The sequence below is a fragment of the Lontra canadensis genome, unplaced genomic scaffold (genome assembly GCF_010015895.1).
Source record: "Lontra canadensis isolate GAN:19392208 unplaced genomic scaffold, GSC_riverotter_1.0 scaffold9, whole genome shotgun sequence".
Classification (NCBI taxonomy): domain Eukaryota; kingdom Metazoa; phylum Chordata; class Mammalia; order Carnivora; family Mustelidae; genus Lontra; species Lontra canadensis.
In genome coordinates, this window is record NW_022631003.1 from 32,898,665 (window position 1) to 32,913,482 (window position 14,818).

At 37.0% G+C, this 14,818-nt stretch overlaps 1 protein-coding gene across 5 annotated transcripts in view; it reads right to left on the bottom strand.

Annotated features, from left to right (window-relative positions):
* The window catches only part of IRAG2 (inositol 1,4,5-triphosphate receptor associated 2), a 46,514-nt gene that overhangs the window by 18,171 nt on the left and 13,525 nt on the right, over positions 1 to 14,818 (bottom strand). For 3 of the 5 annotated variants that reach the window (XM_032855244.1, XM_032855243.1, XM_032855245.1), the window contains 5 exons: positions 8,867 to 8,968; positions 5,586 to 5,632; positions 5,422 to 5,486; positions 5,159 to 5,266; positions 2,514 to 2,584 (listed from right to left, as the gene is read on the bottom strand). In XM_032855244.1, the coding sequence (XP_032711135.1) occupies positions 2,514 to 2,584; positions 5,159 to 5,266; positions 5,422 to 5,486; positions 5,586 to 5,632; positions 8,867 to 8,968 (393 nt within the window). The remainder of the gene's footprint in view (positions 1 to 2,513; positions 2,585 to 5,158; positions 5,267 to 5,421; positions 5,487 to 5,585; positions 5,633 to 8,866; positions 8,969 to 14,818) is intronic. The other 2 variants (XM_032855246.1, XM_032855247.1) reach the window with 1 other exon arrangement.

Here is a 14,818-nt window from a genome sequence, read left to right on the forward strand (position 1 = left end):
CTTGATGGAGTGGGAGGACTGGCTGGATAAAGAGGTAGGGGTGATCTAGGACCATCACACCTCGCTTTCTAGATGGGCTCTTGGGGGACTTGTGGCAAAAATTGCAGGTATGTTATGTTAGGCTTTTACTCCATATAAATACATTTTAAGGTTGCTGACCAACTATTCTACAAATTTATCTATCTTATCTATCTATAATAAGAGGGTTATACTATACTGCCTGAGATAAATGAAAAAATAATAGGTATAAAATCATTTTTATGGTGATAATTTTCAACATTCTTAGAAATTTTTTCCTGAAAAACACGTCTAAGACAAATTTCCTTGGTAGAGCCATTGATATATGTCATGTAATTTTTAGAGCATTGAAGGTACAATTTTTGAAAAATGTAACAAATGCAGTAATACAAGTAAAACACTGCATCATTCTTTATCAACATTTAAATATTCTTAAGTTTACTGAATCCTCCTTCAACACTCTGACCTCTTCCAGATATGGCATCTTCTTCCAATCCTATCTTTTAAGGCCATGATTCTTCTCGAAAGAATTGTCCATGGTTGCTGTTTCCAGTTTTTTGGTTTTCTTCTGTCCCTGTACCCAATACTCCAAGAAAAACCTCCCTCTCCAGTTATCCGTGAACTCTCTATTGCCAAATTCAATGGAAAAATTTCAGACTTTATCTTATTTGACTTCACTGTAGCATCTAAAATGATCTAGAATCCTCTCCTCCTTGAAGATTTTTCTTTTCTTGGTTGTCACCTCCTGATGTCCTCCCATCGCTATAGTAGCTCCTTCTGAGTTTCCTATGCCATTGCCTTCTTTTGTTAGATAATGAAATCAACAAGAGTCCATTATTTCCAGTGCGCTCTTCCTGACTACCAGCATCCTTGGGAAATCTCATTCACGTACTTGTTTTTTTGCTGATAGCTCACAAATGTGTGTCTGCTCCTAAAAGTCCTAGGAATGAGTTTATGAATATAGTTATGTAGCTATCTATAGAACCTTCCAGAGTGCTGATGTCTCATATCAACCTGAAACTTAAACTGATCTTATTTTACCCCCAAATTCTACTCTTCTTACTTCCTCCCTATTCTCATGATATTCCATTCATTCTGTAGGATAAGCCATAAAAGCCCAAGTTTTAACATTTTCCCATGCATCCCCAACCCCCATCATAGTTATCAGTTACCATGTACTATAAATTCTGTCCCCTCAATCTCTCCCAAATTATTCTTTTCTCCATCCAGAATAAATTCATAGTATCTTCATGCCTTGCCTGAATTGTTGCGATAGTATCCTAACCAGTACCGCATCTCCATTACTACATTTTCTAACCCATTATTTTTAAGTTTCTTTATTTCTATCTTGTTTTGAGATGGGAAGAAATTCTTTTTCTCAAAAGACTACCATGAACAATTAGAGGAACCCAGATATTCCTCTGTGTTTTATAAAGGGCAACCACTTTCGGCACACTTACTGGCCAACACAACACTCTATATGCTTGATACTACAAGGAACAATTTCCAAATCATATACCCAATCATTCCACTCCATTCAGACTAGAATAGTATAAAATTTTTATCTACCCTATTGCCTCAAATGTATCTATGCCACAACCACCTCTCATAACTTGAGTTAGCTTTCATGAGTCTCTGTTTCTTAAAACCAAATGTGCCTCACTAAAGCGATATTTATACACTGAGGGGAAAACAACAACACACACACACACACACCCCAATGATACTGCTACTACTACTAGTACTAATAATAATGATCCCTTTTTAACAGAGAGGCACTGATACATAAACAAGACCCTGAAGAAACATGGAATTGGATCCATAGTCTACTAGTTACTTCTCAATAATTATAAATTCATACAAGTGACAATGCACCTTCTCTTCAAGGAAAGGAACTTAACTTTTTCTATAAACATTTAAATGTTTAAAGCAGTTTTCCAAGTGCCTGGATAGCATCAATACCATTCACAAAGTACCTCCTCCATGAGACTTGTCTGGGCTCTTACCCCAAACATTTTTCTTTTATATCACTAACCATACTGAGAAATTATATATTACTGAGTAACTGGTATGTTTCTTCCCTTAATTAGAACACGTTCTCTTAACTAGAACATATCTTTAAGGTAAATATCACTGCTTTATTTAACCTTATTTATTAACACCGTTGTTTACTTAAAAGTCCTCTATTGATAGATACTGACCTTGCTTCCAGGAGACCTTTGATGAATAAATGAGTGAATGAGTGAATGAAAAAATAATGTGAAGTCAGGAGGTCCTAGCTCTGACTTTACTGTGAGACCTTGAACATGTCACAAGGACTCTTTGGCACCAACTTTCTTGTCTATAAAACATTAGAGTAATTAAATTCTATTAACTTCATAATATTTTAGAAGGATGAGATAGTGCTTTTAAGAGTATTCTGCAAACTTAAAGGGACAGTTCTACTGCTGTAATATATCATTACCTTTACTGTTAACATACATATATTTCCTTACCAGATTTAACATGGTTTTGTCCTCACTCACAGAGCCTTGCAGTGCAATATTCTCAGGAGATGCACTTTTGCCTGTGAGAAAAAGGGAACACACTAAACAGTTACCCGAGCAGTGACAAATAAAAGAGAAGGAAATAGTGAGGGTGACAATATGAACAGACTAGAAAATGTCAAAGACCTTAACATGCAAGACAAATTATGTATCAAAAATTTTTAAAGGTGCCCATGGACTAAAAATCAGGACTAGAATAGCTAAGGTTTCCAAGGAAGCTAGCCATTTAAGATTTCTTAATAGAAATGAGTATCTGTATAAATAGCCCTTCAAGTAATAATTTTTAAAATCTTTCTTAAGGCTGCTGCTGCTTTTTTAAATCAAACACATTACTAGTATATTTACAGAAGTTGGATGAAGGAAGGATGAACAATCAGCTTGCAAAACAGGTTTTTTTTTAATTACAGATGTAAGGCTGATAACCAAATATGATACCCTTCCAAAGCATGGTATCTTTCTAAAAAAAAGTCATCAAAGAAACATAGGTACTTCTGGTTTATGCCATTCTTCTCTGTAATTTCCCTTTATTTTCGTGTACTTTATTTGTACTGCAATGTACTTGATAATGATTTTCCTCTTTACATGATCCATTGTCTTGAATTTAGTTCAGTACAGGCACAAAGGTCAGCAGCTATAAATAGGTTTTGTTTCTTTTTAAGAAAAAGAAATAGTTCAAGTATGTATATTTTTAAAATTTATAGGGAATTAAGAAAATGGTAACCACTTTCTTCAGAGATAAAATGCCTTTTCCCAATGAAAACTTTAATTTCTTGTTAACTTTTAAGACAGATAGATTCATATGGTCCATAAATTTTAGAGTGTAAAATGTTTTATGGTAAAAATTTTCCCTCCCATCCATGCCTATAAGAAACTTACTTTCTCTCTCCATAAACGATGTTATTTAATTTTTGTCTAGCCTTTCAGAAATACTTTATGCATACATAAAAACTTCTTATCCTTTTTATTTTCCCACAGATTTTTATAGGCAATATATAATTTTTTGCATTTGGGTTTTTTTTTTTAAGAGACAATAATTCTTTGATATCCTTCTAAGAAAATTTCCTTACATACATTTTATGGATGTATATTAGTATTCCATTACATGGAGATACCAATATATATTAACTAGGCTTCTTTTGATAATTAACTTGTCTCCAGTGTTTTGTTATTATAGAAAATACTGTAGTAAAGAAACTTCTACAAGTCATGTGAGTATTTAGATCTATAGGATAAAGTCCCAGAAACTAAACTGTTTTATCACAGGATATGTATATTTAACATTTTGGTAGATATTGGCAAATTCTCCTCCATATTAATTATAATAATTTACATTCCCTACAGAAATGTATGAGATTTCCTTTTTTGCCCTACAAGCTAACCAATAGAGTGTAATCAAAGTTTTGTATCTTTGTCTACATGACTGGTGAAAAATGCTATCTTGTGTAGTTCTAATTAAAATTTCTCTTATTCATGGGGCGCCTGGGTGGCTCAGTGGGTTAAACCCTCTCCTTTCAGCAGGTCATGGTCCCAGGGTCCTGGGATCAAGCCCTGCATCAGGCTCTCTGCTCAGCAGGGAACCTGCTTCCCCCTCTCTCTCTGCCTGCCTCTCTGCCTACTTGTGATCTCTGTCAAATAAATAAATAAAATTTAAAAAATAAATAAATAAAATTTATCTTATTCAGTCTGAGCTAAAGTATGAAGATATTCTTCAGTTAAAATAAAGAATGGATTCTATCTCTACGATTTCACAACTCCTTTAGTCTAGCATCTATATCTCAACTTAAGAATGAATTTTCCTTGACTGATTTATTGTGTGTGTGTGTGTGTGTGTGTGTGTGTGTGTGTGTACGGGAGCCTATGCACTTCCCATCAGTATTCACTGTGTGATGTCTCACTGGGAATGGTTGAGAGTAACTACCTGTTGTCAGACTCAAGGAGCAAAAAAGGATGGAACATTTTATCTAGTTAATTCTTTTGCCCCCTGAGTGGACCATCACGAATTGGCCCATTCTTTTAACTAAGCAGAATCTAATTAGGATTCTGAGAATTTGGGGGGTGGGGTGGGGAGGAGAAAGCATGCACATGAGCACAAGTGGAAGGGCAGAAAAGCAGAAGAAGAGGTGGGGAAAGAAGAGAGACTCTTAATCAGGCTCCATGCTCAGGGCAGAGCCTGGTGCGGGGTTTGATCTCATGACACTGAGATCATTACCTAAGCCAAAATCAAGAGTCAGACACTTAACCCACTGAGCCACCCAGGTGCCCCAAGATTCTGAGAATTTCCTAAGCAAGTGATTCTACACCTAAGCCACAGTAGAAACCCAGTTGTAGCCAGTCAATCTTTGTCATTAGGAAATATTTAAGTCCTATTAAAATATATTGTAATTTTTGTTCTTTCCATAGAACTTGGGGGAAAATGGCAACACTAGCATATATGAAGGCCACGATTACCTCTCGGACTTCTTTTCCCTGAGTAGATCTTCAATTTCTTTTTTAAATAAAATGTTACTGAACTATGAAGATAGTTGCTCCAGTAGCTTACAGGTTTACTTACTGCTTTGGAATGGAAACTATATTTGAATACTTCAATAGCTTACCTGTGATCTTTATCATACCAGAAGCTGATCTTGTATCTTCCTCTTTCTCACAGAGTGATTTACAGTCAAGGTCACCAGAAGCCATATTCAAAATTTCTGACCCAGAATCTATCAACAGGAAGAAACTAACAGCATGAACACCATGCAAAAAAGTTATTTGCCTATGTTGTTTTCACTTGCATTCACCTCAGCAGGCCATAGAAACCAAGCTTATAGTTATAATACTAATACTCTATTTTTATATGTTTTCTAAGTTCACTCACCACTTGAAGTTATAGTACTCTCTGTGGACAAAGTATGTCCAGGAGATGACAGTGTGGAACATTCCCTGTCAAGAGTAGAGGAAATATTTTGGAGTGTCAAGTCCAAAGAGTTCCTTAAAAATTAACCAAATGTACCTTCAAATGCACATTACAAAAAAGCAAACCTGGACTGTGGCAGGCTCTCAGAATACAAGTGGTCAACACCATTCTCCTAAAAAAAAAAAAAAAAAAAAAAAAAGGAAAAGGAAAAACACGTTCAACAATTTGACATTTTCCATTCCAGAAAGGTTGTTTAAAGCAAACATTTTCATACAATTTTAAATGGACCCATATTTACTGTGCTCTTTTAAAGAGGATATGGGAATGGGACGCTATAGGACAGATTGATAAACATACATTCTCCAAGTTGTACTTTCAAAAAAAAAAATCCAATTTTAAATATACTTACAAGTCTAATATTTAAAGAATACCTAATAAATTCTTGGGCAAAACAAATTCTAAACTTAAAGGGCAGATAGAGTTTATTTCATGAACTTAAGTTGTCTTTAAACAGAACATTCTATGTGGACATAACACAACATTTCTATTTATGGAAATAATCAACCTAAAACTTTTGACCTGATGATTTAAAAATGGTTTTCAATTTTCTAGCTAGACAAATAATACCTTTTAAACTTAATCCCATTCTCAAAGATCTAAAGGATATTTGAGATTCTTATCTACATCAGCACCTATTACTTGGTGCTCAAACAGAGCTTAACAAAATCGTGGTCCCAGGCTGCCAGGGCAAGTGTTTGAAAGTCTTATTTGAACTTCTTAATCTTGATCATAAGTTCCTAATTTAGAGGGAACTTTAGGATGTTAGGGTTGATTAGCGCACTTACTCTCAAATAATACAGTGGGAACATGCATTACTCTTTAATATTATGTTTTTCTAATACGTCTATTTTCATCATTGTTTGGTTTATAGGAATTTAATATTGAAAATTGAAACCAACTGATCAAAAATGTGCACAAACAACAAAGAGATGAAGACATTTACATATTCTATAACCCAGGAGAGAACTTATTAACAGCCACAACCCAACAACAGGTTTCAATGGAGGAACACTGTATCACACACAGTATTTGGAATCTACCCCAGACTACATAGACTATCGCAACAGAAAAGTACGGGCTTAGTAACAGTTTGCAGAATACATAGTTATGCAATATAATGACAGCATTTAAAATGTACAGAAGCCCTTTTATATAGCATTCCAACTCATTCTCCCAATAACCTTAGAAAGTGGGTTTTAGCAAGAAAATATTTACTTATTTCAGGTAGAGAAAGTAAAACCAGTGAATAAAATAATTTCCCAGGAAGATTCTGAATAGTGGGATCAGCCTCCAAACCCAGTTCGAACTAATAGTGTCCTCTCCACTGTGAACAGAACTGTGTCTGAGACCCCATAACCCAGGCTGTTGGTGAGGCACAGACTTCCCAGTCACGGTCTTACACACCGGTACATGATTTAAACATAAACGTTTAAGATGTTCAGCTCCAATGTTTAGAAGAATCCACAAACGTGCAAAGCAAGAATTTATACCTAATCCTACATATCAATGTTAGGCAATCTTCTGTTTTATTTCATTTTGTCTCTGGCTAAATGCCTTTGGGTCAGACCATGTGTGCTTGAAGGCCGTCACGACATCAGCTTGATTTAATTCATCAGCTTCCATCAAAGCCTCACTTTGTCCCAGAAGCAGTGACAGAAGCCAGCCTGTCACACACACAAAACTACAGTCCTTGTCCCAGAGAGGTTTGTAAGCCAGTCAGGAAGACAAATACATAAAATCAAAAATTATAGGCAACACTCCACAGAGGAAAGTAATATGCACAGAACAGAATGGGGTTATATTTGAATTATATTTTGAAGAGAAATTGTACTTTATAACTTACAGGTAAATGATGATAACTCTATCATTAAAATATTTAAGAGATGCATTAGTAATTGTTATATGCTTATTTAACTATATTCCAATGTATACATAAGAAATGAAGCTATAAAAAAGGAAAATATTAAATATCCTTCAGTTTCATCAAGTATCATACGTCATAAACGTCAACAAGGATTCATTCCTTAACAATAATTTAAAAATCAGGCACACTTAACACCCTATAACATATAAAAATTTGATAATATATGGCTTGAAATGATACTTATTACTGTCCTATAGTTAACACATATATAATAATAATATTGCACTAACTAAAAGCCTAATTTTGTTTTCTTAAAAGATTTTTATTTATTTATTTGACACAGAGAGAGAGAGAGATCACAAGTAGGCAGAGAAACAGTCAGAGAGAGGGGGAGAAGCAGGCTCCCTGCTGAGCAGAGAGCCCGTGTGGGGCTCAATCCCAGCACCCTGAGATCATGACCTGAGCCGAAGGCAGAGGCTTAACCCACTGAGCCCCCCAGGTGCCCCAAAAAGTTAATTTTGTCTGAAAAAAACTAATTATACCTATTAGGGTTACAGATACCCGTATCCGAACTTAAGGGGTATAAAAGAGAATACAGTCACTTTCTATTTAATTAAACTGACTTCTAATATGGGGAGAAAGGAAACACATCATTTCTATAGACTTTTTAAAAAAAATCTCATTTAAAATCAAAATACAGCAGAAATAGAGTTTACTTCCATTATATTATAAATTAGTCTTATTTGCTCTAATAGTCTGTATAAGCCTTTCTGTTCAGTACCTTTTATGTGAAACATTTTAGTGAGAAACTTTTTGATAAATATAAAATACAGATTATTAATTCTATAATTTTGGAGAAATGTCACATATTTAGTAGCCACACATTATTGTTCTGAAACAGTTGCTAGGTAAGCAATTGGATATTACTTCCAATTCATTAGTCTTTATAAATCTCACTGATCAGAAAAAAAACAATATACAACATATCTCAACCCCAGATTTTCATAAATTTGATCTAACAGCATTTTCTCCCTTCTTACAAGTGTAACTGGACAAAAGAAGTTTTTTCAAATTTAGAACTGTAGTTAATGAAATTGGAAATACAACTCCTCAGGGTGTCTGTGCATATGGAGTGGGGGTGGGAAATAACTTGGCAAAATTTTCCACAACTGTGTTCTTTTTTTTCCAGCATCAAAGTCACCACTATTCAAACCAGCATCCCAGACTCACAGGAAACCCTAACCCCCACATAACTATCAAAGACCTGGGCAAGTCATGAAAAAGATAACCTGCTGGCTATATTTCAAAACCAAGCAAAGCTAAGAAGTTGACTAAAAGCAAGAAAAAGAGCTCCAATGACAGACTTACTTACACGTAGAACACTGGCTCAAGTCAATGAGTCTAACACATGTCGGTAGCACAGAGCAGGAAGAATGTTCTTCCTGCGCAAGCCATTCAAATATCAACCTGCATAACATTTACATGAAAATCCAGGGTCCAGCCCATTTGCTTTTGACAACATCTACTGGAGGGTGCGGTAGCCAAGGTGCTCATGGAACAAACTGAGACATATTCTCCCATGGGCTGGGTCAGCAAATACAGGCTACACGGGCACATGTGCACACATGCACGCACACACACATGCACATCAGTATTATTTCAATATTCAGGTAGGAAAAGTTAAAGAACAATAAGAAATAGCTTTTAAGATATTCGTAAGGGTAATTACAGGCTTAGATAATTTCCTGGGGTTACTTCATTTTTGCTCTCCTAGATGAAATGTTTCTTCATCTGTAGATTTTATGATTAGAAACTCTTGCACTAATCTACATTCACCTTACCAATGTAATTTTTGCTGATAGGTCTATTGTAGATGATTGGTGCCACTCAAACAAATTAATAGGATTTTCTGAGAAAAAAACTGCAAATCCATAGGGTCCTATTTCATTCTAACTTTAAAAATGCCCTTGACTTGGGGCACCTGGGTAACTCAGTGGGTTGAGCCTCTGCCTTCAGCTTGGGTCATGATCTTAGGGTCCTGGGATCCAGCCTTCCATTGGGCTCTCTGCTCAGCAGGGAGCCTGCTTCTCCCTCTCTCTCTGGCTGCTGCTCTGCCTACTTGTGATCTTTGTCTGTCAAATAAATGAAATCAATAAAAAAAAAAAAAAAAAGCCCTTGACTCAGGGCCAGTTTTGATGTTCTAAAAAGAGAAAGAATGTAAAACTGAATGCCAAAAGATCACAACTACTGTATCCTAAACAAAAGTAAAATGCCTCACAAGTTGTTTTTTTTTTTTTTAATTTGTAACTAAAAGGACACCACACCCTCAGATCTACAGGACACACCTACCACTATGAGGTTCATCTCTAGTGCAGTTATCAGTCAACTTCTACATCTCCCTATTTTGCAACAGGCAATGTTATTTATTCTCCAAGGTTATTAATGCCACAATACACACAGACTGAGAGAACAGGACAGACAATGGCCAGAAAATCTTCTGAGATATTTCAAAATTCATTCTGTCCTTTGTCTCATAAATCACCTCCTCCTAGTGATAGTATATCTTAGACAAAAACATGTAATAACACGAGGGACACCTCAAAGGGATGGCAATACATTTTTTTTTTTTTTTTTGAACAGCCAAAGTAAAAACAGAGCAATTCGTCTTCATATCTTCTGACTGTGATAAGGTATCTTTTTCCTCCTCCCGCTCCTCTTCCCCTTTTTTTTTTTTTTTTTTTTTTTTTTTTTTTTTTAAGGTAGGCACTGTGCCCAGTGTAGAGCCCAAAATGGGCTTGAACTCACCACCCTGAGATGAAGACCTGGGCTGAGATTAAGAGTTGGATACCCAACCAACTGAGCCACCCAGGCACCCCTCTTTTTTTTTTTTTTTAATTGATGTGTGGTTGACATGCAATGCTGTATTGGTTTCAGGTATACAAGATAGGGATTTGACAAGTCTGCACACTACATAATGCTCATGACAAGGGATCTTCTGAGCTTCACGATGCTGATCATTCTGATCCTGGAGGACAGTCACAGCTGCTATTTTCTGAGTGTTTACTGGGAACCAGGAACTTTGCATACATACTATAAAGTGTCTTGGTGGGGTCAGATCTGAGACTGAAATAGGTAGACAGAAGAATCAGTTTCGTAATCATAGAATTTTCACGAAGTTCCTTAATTTTTGGAGTTTTTGGGAACTCACACAGGTACCTAAGCACATGTCTAGTTTGGCACTTGGGTTGCTGTTCAGACTCCACGGTGGAAGCAGTGATTAAGGAATAGATGACAGACTGTAAGGAGAGACAGCTGGGCCCTGGAGAGAAACTGCCAAGAGTGAGGAAGAGTTGAGGAAGTTGTGCTAAATGGACCACCAGGCCTAGCTCCTGAAGCGTGCCGCAGTACTGGAGGCAGTGGGAGGCTGCTACTGACTGACCACTGTGCCTCCCAGCCTGCTGGATTATTTATGTGCCTTGAAATTCACTGAGAGGGAAATTTGAACAATCCCATCACAAGCAATCTACCCAGCACCACAGGAAGACCTGAAGGGAGAATTGATCTCTCTACCAGCCAGGGTGAGAAGATCCCTAGGTGATCAGACACAGAGCTCCAAGGAGGTCAACTTGGAGGGCCTGTGGGCAGGAGGGATCATGAACAAAGAAGACTGCAGAGATAGGAGTGGTGGAACCAGCTTCTTTTCCCCACAATCTCTGGGGGAGATTACATCTCTTTCCCTGGGACCCACTACTTGGTGGGGCCTAGAGGACATTAGGAGATATCAGTATATGTCCCTAGAGATTATTGGAAATGTTGAGAAGGGACCCCATGTTGATGAAAGGCCTTCCTATTCAGCAACAAGTGGGGAAATAGAATTAAGATTTGTCTTCTCTCTAAATATGGCCAACTTGGTTTGTCTTCAGTGGATTGGTTAGGCTAGAACTTAGCCATTGCAGGTAGGTATATGCATACGTGTATTGTATGTATTGTGTGTTTGAAAACTCAAAAGAACCCTGAAAAGTAGTATCTGTTTCACAGGGGACACAGAGAGGTAAATTCAAAGAGGTTAGACTTGTCCAAGTTTACACAGCTAACAAGGAATGGCACCAGTCTTAAATTCAGGCCTGCTTGATTCTAAAACCTATGCTATGTGGCTAAAAATTCTAAGTCATTAGTGGGAAAACTTTTAAATAAAGACAAAAGTAACAGAACAGAATAAGTAACCTTTGTGTACCTATTCTGCAGATTCATCTATTACTAACCTGTGGCCAATCTAGTCTGTCACCCACTAAAACCACCCCCTCATTGTTTTGATGCAAATCCCAGATATCAAACATTTCAGTCTGAATCTCTAGAAGACAAGGATTGGAATAATTTTCCTCTTTTCTCTCTACATTACAATATGAATTTTCTTGGGTCAATAAAGGAACTTTGTATTTCCCAAGAATGTCCCAAACTGAGCCCCCAATATTTTTTTATTATGAAATGTTCTTCTTGAGACAATAATCTTATGAGTCCTTGGCTCACTCAGAAAGATCCTCTTCAGAATACAGATATTCACTTTTACCTCATCCTGTGCTTTCTGAAAAGGATGCTGGAGTGTAGCTTCTTCTATGAATACGGGAGATGAATAAAAAATAAATCTCCAGTTCTCAAGAATGCCAGTTCAAGAAAGGAGGCAGAAAACAATGGAGCAAGGTTGTCAACAATGTCCCTGAGTGCTCAATCTTGATGTTTTAAATAGGCCCTGGAGGGAGCACAAGAATAAGTATGTAAATAGGTGTTCGGTGAGTATTAACAGGCGGCTACCACACACCAAATTTATGCCAAGTGCCAGATGCATATTGTTAATGGCCAGAGGCACTCTCCACCAGACTTCTGATCTCCTACAGAATAAATACAAGAAAACAAGGAATTACAAGGCAACCAGAGTATATAGGTGACAACAAGGAGGACAAAGAGTTACTGGGGTCTAAAAGAAGGAGGCAAACTTACTTTTTTTTTTCCCTGAGTGGGATAGTTGAGAAAGGGGGAAACAGGCCTGAGAGACAGGACTTCTCCACAGTTACACAGAGGTAGAAACAGGGAAAAACCTCATCATCTCTCAGCTTCTAATTATTCTGATTTCTACCTCTAGTCCAGAAGGACAGGAGATGCTTCACTGTAAACATTTCTTGCTACCATGACAAGATTTTATGGAAGAGCTAGTTTTGAAATGGGCCTCAACCCATTTCACATAGAGTTTGAGAAACGGAGAAGTGCATGTGTTCTGGGCAGAGAGAACAGTATAAGCAGGCTTTTGTGGTATATTCTGATGATAAACACTACTCTGTTTCGCTGACCTGCAGGGACAACCATAAAACAATGGGAAAGGATGGAAAGGCAGGTTGTGACCAGATTAGAGAGAGGCTCGAAGACCAAATCAAGCTGCTGCTTATGAAGGCTATCAAGGTTGACAAAAACCCTATAGTTTGAAGACAAAGACTTAAGAAAATGCTATAATTTATGAGTCACTGGAGTAGCCACAGATTACATTTTTTATAATTTTTAGCTCATATTCCATTCTAATTCTTTGCACTTATTAACAAAAATACTTAGAAAATGTTTTTTCTCAGGAGAACTTTCTATTCGTTTAGAGATGGCTGTGGGGAGTCTGAAGGGTAGGAAGTGAGGATCTGCTCAAGGGACAGGCATGAAAGAGGGACTCATGCAGTGGCCGGGCTGCAGAGCAGACACCTGGGAAGGGAATGGTGAGAAGTGGTGCTTTCAGCCGTCAAGTACAGCCAACGGACTAGTTCCTGGGGACTCTCGAAGAATGACACAGAAGACAGCATGAAAACCTCAGAGGGTGCATACATTTCCCCAGGGAAGGTTGACAGGAGTTTCTATTATGGTCTGTTAGCTCCTGTTTCTTAATAGTGTCAAGGCCACAGACAAAACCTGTCATATATCCTAATGAAAATGGATTAGGAGATCCTTTTAGATAGCACATTTCTTAGCCAAAAAAACTACTTCCAAGGTAATTATGAGTAATTATTATGATCAAAAGGTCTAAATTCATTGTTCTAAGAGGGGCTGTGAGAAAGGTTTATCCTTTGAAGTGAGACAAACCTGAATTTGAATCCCATGTTTGCTAGTTACCAGTTGAATGATCTTGGATAAGTTATTTAACCTCTCTGAACTTCAGTTGTCTCATCTATAAAAGCAGAGAATACCTACCAAAGTTGTGGAGAAGATTAATAACATGGCATGTGGACATGCTTTCCTACAAAGTGCCAGGTACACAACTGATACCTATTTCTTCCCCCTTGTTGGTGAAATCAGTGCCAGATAAAAGGGGAATTACTAATAACCAAGCATCCTGTAAGCTTCCTAGTCCAACTTCCTTTATTAAACTTTATAAGAACTGCTAAGTAATAGCAAAATAGATTCATTTCCTTTTTCTTTCCTTTTCTTAGCTACTCAATAGGATGGGTATTAAGGAACAGAAAAATGTCAGATACACACACTTGAGAGAAATAATAAAAATAATTCACATAACTCAGTAGTAAAAAGGACTCCATATTTTAAAATGGGTAAAGATCTGGGTAGACATAGCTCCAAAGATGTACACGTGGCTGACAAGAACACAAAAAGATGTTCAACATCATTTGTCATTAGGGAAAAACATACCCAAACCATCAAAACTACTTCACACCTGTTAAGATGGCTATAATTTAAAAACAAAAACAAAAACAGGGGTGCCTAGGTGCCTCAATGGGTTAAAGCCTCTGCCTTCGGCTCAGGTCATGATGTCAGGGTCCTGGGATCAAGCCCTGCATCAGGCTCTCTGCTCAGCAGGGAACTTGCTTCCTCCTCTCTCTCTCTGTCTGCCTCTCTGCCTACTTGTGATCTCTGTAAAATAAATAAATAAAATCCTAAAAAACAAAAACAAAAACAAAACAAAAACAGACAAATGTTGACAAGGATTTAGAGAAATTGGAATACTCATACATTGCTTGTGGGAATGTAAAATGGGGTAAGCACTTTGGAAATTTGTTTCACAGGTCCTCAAAATGGTAGTTACCATATGATGTAGGAATTCTACTCCTAGGTATATACCCAAATGAATACCAATATGTGTACACAAAATCTTATACACTAACATTCATAGTAACATCATTCATGTAGCCAAAAAATGTTAACAACCCAAGTGCCCATCAACTGATGGGTGGATACAACAAAATGTGGTATATCCATACACTGGAATACTATTCAGTCATAAAAAGGAATGAAATACTGATACATGCTACAACATGGGGGAACCTTGAAAACACTATACCAAGTGAATGAAGCCTGTCACAAGAGGTTACATATTATATTATTCCATTTATAGGAGATATCCAGACTAGGCAAATATGTAAGAGATAGAAAGTAGATTAGTGATTGTCTCAG